Source organism: Podarcis melisellensis (assembly GCF_964234715.1).
Source record: "Podarcis melisellensis genome assembly, chromosome: 9".
NCBI classification, from domain to species: domain Eukaryota; kingdom Metazoa; phylum Chordata; class Lepidosauria; order Squamata; family Lacertidae; genus Podarcis; species Podarcis melisellensis.
The window spans coordinates 28,123,531-28,136,326 of NC_138541.1; the positions used below are offsets into that span (position 1 = coordinate 28,123,531).

General features: G+C 42.7%; 1 protein-coding gene across 2 annotated transcripts in view; it reads left to right on the forward strand.

Annotated features, from left to right (window-relative positions):
- Window positions 1–1,219: 1,219 nt before the first annotated feature.
- Window positions 1,220–12,796, forward strand: part of LOC309377774 (dynein light chain roadblock-type 2) — a 384,929-nt gene continuing 373,352 nt past the window's right edge. Inside the window, exons 1-4 of one of the 2 annotated variants that reach the window (XM_081925509.1) lie at window positions 1,220–1,370; window positions 3,834–3,909; window positions 5,544–5,711; window positions 6,596–6,682. In XM_081925509.1, coding sequence (XP_081781635.1) covers window positions 1,368–1,370; window positions 3,834–3,909; window positions 5,544–5,711; window positions 6,596–6,639 — 291 coding nt within the window. In that variant the 5' untranslated portion in view covers window positions 1,220–1,367 and the 3' untranslated portion in view covers window positions 6,640–6,682. Of the gene's footprint in view, window positions 1,371–3,833; window positions 3,910–5,543; window positions 5,712–6,595; window positions 6,858–12,796 lie in introns of those variants that run through there. The other variant, XM_081925508.1, reaches the window with a different exon arrangement.

Genomic DNA, 12,796 nt, shown 5'->3' on the forward strand with positions numbered 1-12,796 from the left:
GAAAGGAGAATGTTAGCCGCTTTGAGACTCCTTCGGGTAGTGATAAAGCGGGATATCAAATCCAAATTCTTCTTCTAACTTCTGAAAGTGTGTAGTTTTTTGCCCAAGGAGCTGCTTTAAAGGGGAAATGGGAAACATCCTAGCAGTGCAGAAAAGCTGTTTTGCTGTCTTGAGAAGTCCAGAAGAGGAGAGAAAGAGATAGAAAGCTGAGGGCAGAGTTGGAAGCGAAGTTTGAGACTACTGTGAGATGGTCACAGAATCACAGACCTTAGAGGAACATCTAGTCCAACCCCTGCAATTGAAGTACATCAACTCAAGTAGCCTCAAGTTAAGAGAGCATAAGACAGCCAATTAAATCTTTCCCCTCCATTAACCCCTATTGCAACACAGAAGATGCCCCTTGAAAGCCCCAATCCTACTTTTTTATTGAGAGGGGGGGAAACAAACAAGCAAAGATAAAATAAAGCCTCCTTTACAGTATTTTATTTTTCATTTTTAATATGGAGGGAACATGGAAGCTATTTAGGGGAAACCAACAATATAAACATAACCAGTAAATAAAAACAAAAACACCCCCCCTTCCTTTTCTGCCAGTAGGGGTGGGTGCGAGGGAAGAAAAACGAAGCAGCAGCAAAAAATGATGTTTAGGGTTGGGGAAACAGATGTGTGAAAAAGCAAAGGGAAGAGGGGAGAAATGAGAAGAGTTCAAGGGCGAGGAGGAGAAAATAGTAGAGACAGACAACACAGAGAGAAGGGAGGAAGGGAAGGCAGGACAAACACTGAGAATGGAGCAAACGGGACTTTAAAGGCATGGCAATTTCCACCCCCTCTTAACTTCTAAGCAAGCGTCTCTGTCCGGGAGAGGGAAGGGAAGTCTCAAGGCAGCTCCACGGAGGAGCCCCGCTTCTCCCGCTCATGCGACTGGAGGAACCACGGGAGGTGTTTTGTTTTTGTTTTTTTACACGGAGGCTTCCTAGCAAGGAAGTTGGCTTTATCGCGCGCGAGAGAGGAGAACAAGTCTATTTTATAGGCTGTTTTTCCTCCCCGTGAGGGAAAGCAGAAAGCAGGCGGGGGGAGGGAGGGAAGGAAGGGGGAAATAGAACAGCGCGCTAAAACATTTCCCTTTCCAAAAAGAAGCTCGCGCCGCTCCTGCTCCGTTGCTCCCTAAATAAGCACAGTTTGCCCTCCTTGCAAAGCAAGCGAAAGGGAGGCTGAAACAGGCAGGCGCAGAACTCTGACGGCTCTCTATGACCCGCCCCCTCACTTCCGGGCCCCTCCTCTCGCCCAGCCCTGCGCTTGCAGGCAGAGCACCATAGCAACGGAGGCCTGCTGAAGCGCTGCTGCCTTTGAGCCTTCCCAGCGGAGCCATGGTGAGGGAAGGGAAAGCTTATGCTGTGATGGGATTCAGGGGGGAGGCGGTGAGGAAGCCGTGATCTTGTCGGGTTTGTATGTGTAGGGAGAAAGGGGGGGCCGCGAAATGGGGGAAGCCAAGGTAGATTTCAAGCGAGTGTGCAGGTGGGAGGAGAAGGGCCGTGGCAGGGCGCCTACCCCCCGACGGCATCCCAAGGGAGGGTTGGGAGAGGCTCCTGTCAGGTACCTTGGAGAGCCGCTGCCGATCAGTGCAGGTAACACTGAGCTTACGTGGGTCCATGGTCTGACTCGGTACTGTATCTGGGTTCCTATATAGGGGAAAGGCCTGAGCTCTCTGGTACAGCATCAGCTTAGCATGCAGAAGGCTCAAGGTTCAGCCTCTGGCATCTCCAGGTGGGGAAAAGTTGTTGGTCCCCCGCCTGGAAACCGGGGGTAGGGGGTGGGGGTGAACTACACTGTATTAGATGGACCAGATGTAGAGTAAAGAACAGGGCAGGTAGTTTTTCTTGTTAGGATGGCGGAGTGCAAACAATGAGGGCGGGGCTTATCCAGCTTTTTAATAGTTGCGTAGAGGGACAAACAACAACACTTTAAAGCCAAATAAGGCTTTCAACATGGCTTGCAGATAACAACCATAAGACAGTCCCTGCTCTGAGGCTCACTGAAAAGTAAGAGGGGTTGGGAGGGAAGACGAAAAAATAATTGACATAATTGTTTTTATTCTTGCTGTTTTTATTGCCTTTAACTTGTAAGCTACTTTGGGACTTACAGATATAAGAGATAGATAACACCCACACCCACAAATCTTTCCTGAACTGGATTAGACTTTTACAGTTATTAAATAAGTAAAAGGACCCCTGACCATTAGGTCCAGTCATGACCGACTCTGCAGTTGCGGCACTCATCTCGCTTTACTGGCCGAAGGAGCCGGCATACAGCTTCCGGGTCATGTGGCCAGCATGACTAAGTCACTTCTGGCAAACCAGAGCAGCGCACGGAAATGCCGTTTACCTTACCGCTGGAGTGGTACCTATTTATCTACTTGCACTTTGACGTGCTTTCGAACTGCTAGGTTGGCAGGAGCAGGGACCGAGCAACGGGAACTCACCCCATCGCAGGGATTCGAACCACCGACCTTTTGTTTGGCAAGTCCTAGGCTCAGTGGTTTAACCCACAGCGCCACCCGCATCCCCTTTTACAGTTATAACCATTGCTTTATAACAGGCTTCCTCAAACTTGGCCCTCCAGATGTTTTTGGCCTACAACTCCCAGGATCCCTAGCTAGCAGGACCAGTGGTCAGGGATGATGGGAATTGTAGTCTCAAAACATCTGGAGGGCCGAGGTTGAGGAAGCCTGCTTTATAACGTGCTGGCACTTTTCTCAGTTGATATCCAGCCTTTCAGAAAATTATAAATAAGAACAGTGCCATATAACCTGGACCTGATGGATTACTTATTATAGGACTACTCTCTCCCAAATCTTGTGGAACCATTGCTTAATTTAGGGCGGGGGGTTCCATCCTTCTATCTATGAGTCATGTAATTTTGTTGCATCCAGGAGCAAATTGAACACAAGTTATTTGTGTAAGCAGGTACAGTGGTACCTCGGGTTAAGTACTTAATGAGGTCCGTTCTTAACCTGAAACTGTTCTTAACCTGAAGACCACTTTAGCTAATGGGGCCTCCCGCTGCTGCCGCACCACTGCTGCGCGATTTCTGTTCTCATCCTGAAGCAAAGTTCTTAACCTGAGGTAATATTTCTGGGTTAGCGGAATCTGTAACCTGAAGTGTATGTAACCTGAGGTACCACTATATGCTGGTTCTTGCCTGGGTAAATCAACCAAAACTTGAGTTTAACTTGGATTGTAAGGAGCCAACCCATTTGGTTTCTTATCAACTCGTGAGTGTGGCTTTCTGCTCTCAGTATTGCTATCAGGGTGTTGGTAGCAAGAAACCCCACATGGGCAGACTACTATATGTAGGAGTAGAGGGTGCTGCAGTTGGCTGTCTTAATGCTGGGTTTTAAAGAAAAATATAGATGGCATTTTAAGCCTCCATCTTACCATCTACCCTTTAACATAGCACCTCTCTTGCTTCACTAAGAGCATGTCCCTTCCGACTTGCCCCACTAATGCAGAGCAGCCAAGTTCCCTAGTGCCTTCAGCGTGATGCCATAATTCCAGGTGCTGTTCTGCAACAGGACTCCCTCCACAAGTGATCCATTGCTGTTAATTCAGTAGCTAGCTGGATCCAGTGCTAGAGTAGACCCAAATAAGTTAATGGTCATGACTAACTTTATTAATTTCAATGGGTCTGCTCTGATTTTGATTTAGTGGGATACTATCCCATGTTCTGGAGCTGGAGACCAAATTGGTTAGAAATTGGTTAGAAATATTGGCTGCTGCCAATATTTTATGGGCTAGTGCTCACATTTTGTTACAGTGATTTTGCTTCTTTTGCAGGCAGAGGTAGAAGAAACTTTAAAGAGGATCCAGTCACATAAAGGAGTTATTGGAACTATTGTTGTAAATGCAGAAGGTAAAGATCTGCCTTTTGGGTGTTCTCAGAAGTACACTCAACGCTTTGTACAAAAAGATGCTTTTTGGAATTTTTCTTTTGCTATTCGAAATCTCCTTTAAGCTAAGTTGGTTATTCTAATTTACAATTTGAATTCAAAGCTGAGGACTGGTTTCTTTTAATCTGAAGAAGCCATCAGTGTGAATAGTTTATTTGATATCAAGAGGCTGATGGGTACTTTGTGATTTGTGTGTGAGGCCTCAGCATTTTCTTCAAGTTCACAAATGCTATGTTTTTTAAGACACTTTTGCCACTTTAACACAGTGGATAAAACCAGTGCTTTTTTCTGGGGGTACTAAAGGGGAAACACAGTGCCGGCACTTCCCTTTCCACCAATGTTAAAAGTGTGGCACTTACTTTAACAACTTCATGGGGAGTACCAACACACACACACACACACACACACACACACACATTTAAAAGCACTGGATAAAATTATGTTTTTTTGAAATTTGTGGCAGCATTCCCATTTACTGGAAGTTGGGGTTTCACCCAGTATGTAACTACTCTAATGATCTCAAGTGTCTGTGACCATTTATGATTTTTGTAGCTATTTGTCTAGTTACCCAAAATACTGAGATTCTTGAGGAAAGATTCATGTGCCTACTCCAGTAGTAGGTTTTACAGTATCTCCAGATGTCTCTACCTAATGAACATAAGGGCATACCCTCCAACATTTCTCCAATGAAAATAGGGCCGTCCTATTCCATTATTTATTTATTTATTCATACATACACCACCCATTAAACATTAAATAACTTCCTTCAGATGTCTTCTAAAGGTTATATAGTTATTTCCTTGGCTCAGGAGTTGCGTAACTTCATACCCTCCAACATTTCTCAGATGAAAATAGGGACGTCCTAAGGAAAAGTGGGGCATTCTGGGATCAAATCAGAAACCAGGATGGCGTCTGAAAATCTTGGACTGCCCTGGAAGATATGGACACTTGGAGGGTCTGTAAGGGCATAAGAGCAAGCTGCTGGATTAGGCAAATAACCCTTCTAGTCTAGCATCCTGTTCTCACAGTGGCCAACTAGATGCCTGTGGGAAGCTTGTAAGCAGGACCTGAGTACAGTAGCACACCCTCTGGTTGTGATTCTCAGAAACTAATATTTAAAAGCATAATTCCTCCGGCAGTGGAGGTAAAACATACCTATTTTGGCTGGTAAGCATTGGTAATAGTTATTCAGTTTAAGCAGAAGTGGATATCAAGCTGCATGGAGAAGATTGTTGAAAACTCTTTTTTATAGAGTTTGCCCAAGTAATTTTGATTACAGCCTGACAATCTTGGTCTACAACTTTTGTCTCATAGGCTACTGAAATCTCATTAAAATGCATGTAGTAGGGTCTGGCAGCTTACTTCCCAACTAGGCGTCCCTTCTTTTTCTTCCCAGTCTCTGATACAGGGCAGCAAAAGGAGGGAACAGATTCCTATTTACGGTTTAATTGTCTCTCCTCACCTGTAACAGTTGCTGATTGGCTGTTCTTTCCCCAGAGTAAAAATGGCTTTTTCAGAAGTGTCCTTAACCTCAGATGCAGTTTGGTATTGATGTTGCCCTGTTTAATCCTAAAGCAGCAAATGACTTCCTTTTCAGGCATCCCAATCAGAACCACTCTCGACAACTCAACTACAGTACAATATGCAGGTCTCCTTCATCAGCTCACGATGAAAGCAAAAAGCACAGTGAGAGATATCGATCCCCAGAATGATCTGACCTTTCTCAGGATTAGATCAAAGAAACATGAAATCATGGTTGCCCCAGGTAATATATTTTGTCTTCCAAAAGAAAATACAATACTGCTTTTACTGCTGTGTGGGTAGCTTTTGAGGTCCCTTTCATTGCTCCAATGCTGCTGTTAAGCATCAGTCTTCCTGTTTCAGTTAGGAAGATAAAAGCATAAGGGATGTGCTTGCCTTCAGATCCTATAATTGCATAAATCAGGCATGTCCAAAATCTGTTTTGGGGCCCAATCCAGCCTGCCAGTCAATTTAATCTGGCCCTCACAGCAGTATATGTCCTGGGATTATGTTCACTTCATCATATCTGGCCCTCTTTGAAAAATGTTTGGGCACCCCGGGCTTAAATAGAGAGGGCCCAGCATTTATCTATCATGTTGTGTGGCAAGGCCAGACTGTAGCTGATTGCTGTTCCTGACTAGATGAGAAAATTGTTAGATCTGGTATAAGACTATTTCCTAGGTGTGAGGAACAACCATTTTTCCAAAGCTGGATTTGGCCAATTAGCACATAAAACTGCAGCTACTTACTGTTGGTGACAAATGACTCCCAAACCACCAATCTTACATGGGACAGATTTGCTTTTAGCTTTTAGTACTTGTGTTTGTACATCAAGATGATATTTGATAAATAATGGCTGTTATTATTTTTTGAAGTGTTTCATTTTGTCTACTAAGTGGGCACAAGCAGTGGTCTTTATTATTTTGCCCAAGATCAATCCCCCAAAATAGTTAACAATCAATATTGGGGAAAGGATTCACCAAATACAACAAAACATTATAACTATGAAAATATTTGGCTTATAGAACTATTTTGTAATGTATATTGTAAAAATAAGGAATTGCCGAAATAGAGAACAATCTGTAAGCATTTGCCATCACTTTCATTGTTTCTTATCTTTTTCCACAGATAAGGAATATCTTCTGATCGTTATCCAAAATCCTTGCGAATAGACCAATGACACCAATTTTATGGGAACTGTGCTACAATTTTAAAAATACTACAGATATACAATGTTGCAGCATACCACTAAGAAACTTTTCCAGTAACTTGTCAGGAAGTTTGCAAGCTAAAATCTCTCAAGTGTGCAAATGCATTGTATTTGTAACTGAATTAATGAAAATGTGTGTCTAACTGCTTAAAGGACAATAAACCTAAATGTTAAAACATGTGTTAACATTGATTGGGACATGTGTTCTAAAATTAAATAAATCTTTTGAAATAATGAAGCACAGAGCTAAGGCTACGGCTGGAACTCTAATAAAAACAGCTCTCAAAGCCATTTTCATGTAAACAGTCAGAAGTAGGGAATGCAGAATTAAATAATGGTTGCATTTCAGCTGACGTTAAACAGGATTATTAAGTCCCTTTGATTTCAGTGGGATTGATTGTTAAACATATGCTCAAATTTTCCAACTTCAGATTGATTGTGCCCAAAGTAAGTGAATGCAATAAAATAGTGAACTCCTTAGAATGACAGAGCACCCAGTGGGTTGTTTTTTTTCTGATAGAGCTAAACATGCTTTTCCTTATTCATTAATGTCTGCAGTTACTCTTTGTGCAGTGGCTCACGATGTTTCGGATGCCTGTATGAAATAAACGTTTATCAGTAGTTTACAGATAGAAATGAAATGCAAAACAAACTACTGGAAATATGACAGGGACCACGAGTTCTGAATCAAGGCTGCAAGCCTATTGCATTGAACTCAGTGGGGCTTACTTCCAGGAGTACTCAAGCAGGTTCAGGCTGCATGACGTCTGAACCTAGTGAGGGAATTATTTCAAAGGAATGTATGGAGTACTGTACTGCTGAAGCAGGAGGGAAACAAAGGACTCATCTGCAAGAGAATCAGCTGCAGCTGCTTAATCAACACAAACTATTGTCTGTTTGCCCTTCATTAAGAGGGCACAATCTGCGAAACCAATCAAGCTCCCTCATCGTACTACAGGCCCCATGGCTTACTATATGTCTTCCCAGCTTGCCCCATACCAGATTTGGGGGAGAGGCATTAAGTAAATAAATAAATAAATAGGTAATTAAAAGTACCATATTTCTGTGCATGAGACGAGGTTTTTTCATCCCAAAACAAAGCCCCCCCAAAAGGGGGGCATCTTATACATGGATAGTGCCTTGGTGGGATGGGTGATTGCTTTTAGCCACGATCGGGAGAGTTTTAGCGGTGATGGGGCGGGTGATGGGTGACTGCGGCAAGGTCCACTGTCTGTTGGCTGCTGCTGCGTCAATTGGAAGGGTGACTGGCGGCTGCTGGCTCAGCAAACAGTCAATAGATATTTTTAGTGGCGCGTGTGACTTTCAGCCGCTCCGGTGGTGTAGCAATTTTCGGCAACCCCCCCCCCCAAAAAAAGCTCAAGCACTCTGGGCTCTCCTGCTAAAAAACCCCTCAACAATTCTGGCAATCTTTCCCCATTTTCTGAATTTTGAGTCTCCCAAAACAGGGTGTTGTCTTATACACGGGAGCGTCTAATACACAGAAAAATACAGTAATCCAAGGGGGAAAAGGTGAGGGAAGGGAAGGGCGAGGTTCTAGAAAGGGAAAGGTGGCTGGTTATTAGGGAACTCAGGCAAAACCTGACCAAAACAAGAGGGCAGTCCGGTCTGGAGGGTAAGATGTCTCCTCCCACTAAGTGAAGTCAGAAGATTAGAACCTACCTGCCAGAGCTAGTGGGAGGAGCTATTCCAAAGTATGGAATGCCCTTGGAACCACAGGTGAATAGCTGTGTTTGATACTGAGGTTCACTAATATGAGTTGAAACTTACACTTTGTTCAAACATAGGCATTGAAAGGATGGAAAAATACTTTATTTCCCTTGTGCCACTCTTTAAACACACCCTAAAGGTTAACAGGTAATTATTTCATAAGGTTTTTAAAATGTATTTGCACCCACACATATGCTTTATTCCATGCAAGATGGGAAAGAAACTTGTCTTTGTCTTGTAAAGATTAATAATCAAAATGACAAATGCAGGAAAGGCAGGAAACATGTTCTACCAAGGGATAATATAGCAAAATATTCATTTTGAGGCTAAGGGATATGCCAGAGAATTGTTTTTACTGCAAAAGACAAGGTTTGTCCTTGATCACTGTTCCCAAATATGTCAAAAGGTTAAACTTTCAAGCCATTTCAACATAAATGTTTTTCTTCCCCCTCCTGTTTGCACAGAGTAAGTTTAATAGGATTTTTCTAAAGGGACATTCAAAGATCTTGGATACAATTAGGTCAATGGAAACTATTAAATTTAATGTAATCAAAAGTTACAGCTATTACTAAGGAAATATCAACTAGCCTTTCATCGCAAATCGTCTTTCGGCAGAGCATATCTGAGAGCTGTTTCAGGACTGTAAAGCTTGAAACTTGATTGCATTATGCAATGTATTTTAATTTATTTGTTTAATACATTCTTTTATGATTTGTCTCAAAGAACTTCCAACTGTTTTCTTGCACCCATGGAACTGACCCAACAACAAATTACAAACAGCTTTTGTGATTTCCACAAAATGTAAAGTTTTATTCCTATTATTTATTTGCGTAGACTGTTGGGGGGGGGGGATTTGTTGGTCTTAATTGATACAATAACGGTTTGGGCTTGGGGGATCTGAGTTCAGTTTCTTTTGGGCGGGGGGAGATAACAAAGGTGGGGCATTGCCAGGTTGAGAAGCTTATGAACTTAATACACAGGAGTACTGCAACTGACTTCATAAGACAAAATTCTGACTTTGCTTTAGAAATTGTAAAAGCATCTCAGTTGTACTTTGCGACTTCAGTTCACAGTTATGCCTCACTACTTTCTTCTTTAAAAGGCAACTTTACCCTGATAACTGGGAGCCAGGATACTGCATGCTCTATACCAGGGGTCAGCAAGGCTTAAGCAGCCTGGGCCGCTTCACTCCCTCAGAGATCTCTCTGTGGGTTGGATCACACACGCGTACACTTGCGTTATGGTGCAGAGGAGACGTGTGCACGCGAATGCACAGACACTATTTCCGGTGCAGAGGAAGAAGAAGAAGAAGAAGAGGAGGAGTAGTTTGGATTTGATATCCCGCTTTATCACTACTCGAAGGAGTCTCAAAGCGGCTAACATTCTCCTTACCCTTCCTCCCCCACAACAAACACTCTGTAAGGTGAGTGGGGTTGAGAGACTTCAAAAAAGTGTAACTAGCCCAAGGTCACCCAGCTGCTGCATGTAGAGGAGCGGGGAAGCGAACCCGGTTCCCCAGATTACGAGTCTACCGCTCTTAACCACTACACCACACTGGTTCCGCCCCGCCAGTGCCGCAGAAGTGAGTCCCCGAGCCGTACTGTGCTGCTTTAGCGCAGCGGGCGGGGACTTGCCCAGTGGGTGGCAGGGTTCGAGGGTGGCTTGGGGGCCGGTTAAACGACCCCCATGAGCCATATCCGAGCTTTAGATTGCCGACCACTGCTCTATACCCACTCACAGTAAGTGCCTCCGCTCAATTTTCTGTCATCTCCCCTGCCACAGTCCAGTCCATTCAGCAGGTTTTCCCTGACTTTTGGGAGACGCAGGGGGGAGGGCGAGGCTTGTGGATCTGTGAAGGAGAGGATGTGGGAAGATCACCTTTCTATTATTTTATTGTTTATTAAATTGGTTGGTCACTTTATCTTGCCCAGGACAATCTAAAGCAACTCACAACCCCTCCACACACCCACTTTCACGGGTGGAACTCTGGATCCAGCCCAACATATATATACTGTACATATCATTTGGATATAGTGTGTAGTATGTATCACACACAAACATAATAATAGACAGCATATAAACTAATGACAGCTATTACAAAAATAAACAACAGAACTGTAAGGTTCCATGTAATATAATGAAGTCATCCATGCAAACTATAATGCCTTTTTAATATTTATTTTTTGTTTCTAGATTTAATTAGATAATTTTAAAAAGTTTTTCCTTTTGAATTTAAATTTTAAAATGTTAGGTTTCAATTGTAAAATTAAGTAGTTTTATAGAAAATAACAATAAACAGTAAATTATGTAATTTCTTTAATGTTTACAGTTTGTGAATTTATGATGGATATTTTAAAGACAGTATCTCTTACATGCCCATTTTGAAATGCAATTCTAAATACATGGTTTAGTGATAAGTACTATAGAACTTGATGTTAAATTTGTTTTACAATCGTAGTCTTTCAATCAAAAAAGCAAAGGACCTTAATGTGTTCTGAAAACATTATCTAAAAGAGTTTATGCCCATGATTTTACAGTATATCCCTCTTTTGAAATCAATGGGATGTGGAAGTGCTTAACTCAACCTGGATCATACCCAGATATTTTTAAATAAGGTTACAGTGATGCGGGGAAGTATTGAAACTTTTAAAAAAATTGATGCAGCCTTAAATTTTGTTGGATTTAACGGGTGTCATAAAGATACTCGGTTCCAAACTTCATGCCCATAAAAACGGATGTTGAATCATGCACTACAAAATCAACAGTCACAAAGCTTGGCATGAGATCAGAAACTCTGCTATTTCAGCAGTATTTTTAATTTCCTTTCTTTTTATGTCCTCCATATATTTCTCCTACAAGCTTCTGTTAACTGAAACCTGCTCATTATACATTTCTGCCAATAATTTCTGCAACCAGATTCCTGTTTCCATTCTACTGTTTGGTGTTAACTTTACAGACCTTTTGGAAAAATCATTGCGTTTTATAGGGATTATCCAATTATTCCGTGTAGGTCTAATACAATATGCTGAAAACCGGCCATCAATCAGCCAACCACAAGACCTACTTCTAAGTCCAGCAATCTTATGCCACTATATCTGCCCCTTGGTTTTCTGCTTTGTTTAGTTCAGTTAGCAATTATTTTTGGCTCCTCTCCTCAAAATTTTCATTTGTGTTTATTGAATGATATACTAAACTATTTGTTAAGGCTTTTTTCTTTTTCCTTTTTTGGTTTAAGGCATCTTCAGGAACAGATCAGACAATTCATGTAGAACAGGACTGTCAACAACTGATACCCAGACTTTGATTTGTGATCCTTTTAAACTGGAGAGCTTGGTTTATCACGAATGCAAAGTATGTGCTGTACTCCTCCTTGTCTGATGCCCTGAGTTACCCATGGGGGGAGGGGAATCTCTGGATGAGGAATTCTGACCTGGACCTGATGGGATGGGTGGACCAGATCTTAAGCCATTGAGAATCTTTCACTTTGCCTATAGGGTCTGTCTCCCACACCAATTTCAAAGTAGCAAAGGGAGAGAACCAAAATTGTAACAGTAATAAATACAGGCAATGACCATTTTGTCTGTGTTCAAAGTACATGCAACTCTGCATGCGGACATCGCCAAGAACCTGGAAGTAGCAGGGGGAAAGGGCAGGGTGGGCAGGCTTATACATGCACCTCCATCATATGCATGTACACAATTCCCACACAAATCGTGGGTTGCCTGTACAGTGGTACCTCGGGTTAAGTACTTAATTTGTTCTGGAGGTCCGTTCTTAACCTGAAACTGTTCTTAACCTGAAGCACCACTTTAGCTAATGGGGCCTCCTGCTGCCGCCGCACCGCCGGAGCACGATTTCTGTTCTCATCCTGAAGCAAAGTTCTTAACTCGAGGTACTATTTCTGGGTTAGCGGAGTCTGTAACCTGAAGCCGAGGGTTCATGTAGTCCGAGGTACCACTGTATATCTGATATATACTCGGAGTCCTGTAGTGATTTCATGCTCTTTATTGCAGCTTGTAAAACAGTGAATGAATTGCCCCCCAAACCTCAGGCTTTTATACACATTATGTACACAATGAGTCCTGTCTGATTGGCTGATTCTGCTTCCCTCCTGGAGCCTGATTGGTCTTTTCCTGCAGGCCAATCAGCTGTTGCATTCTACGATCCCACTTGCCTATTGTTCTAGGATCCAAGCTTAGTGCATAACAATATCACAGAGACTCCACCTTTCTGGACACTTGGTACAGCCAGATAAAGGCAGCTCAGGATCTGCATACACACTGCCCAGGCTTGTGCCCCAGGAGGCACACTCCATTGTCTCTCAAGACAGACGGAAGCCAACAACCTTCACATAACTACATGGATTGTTCGCTATTCAAAGCGCTGACTCG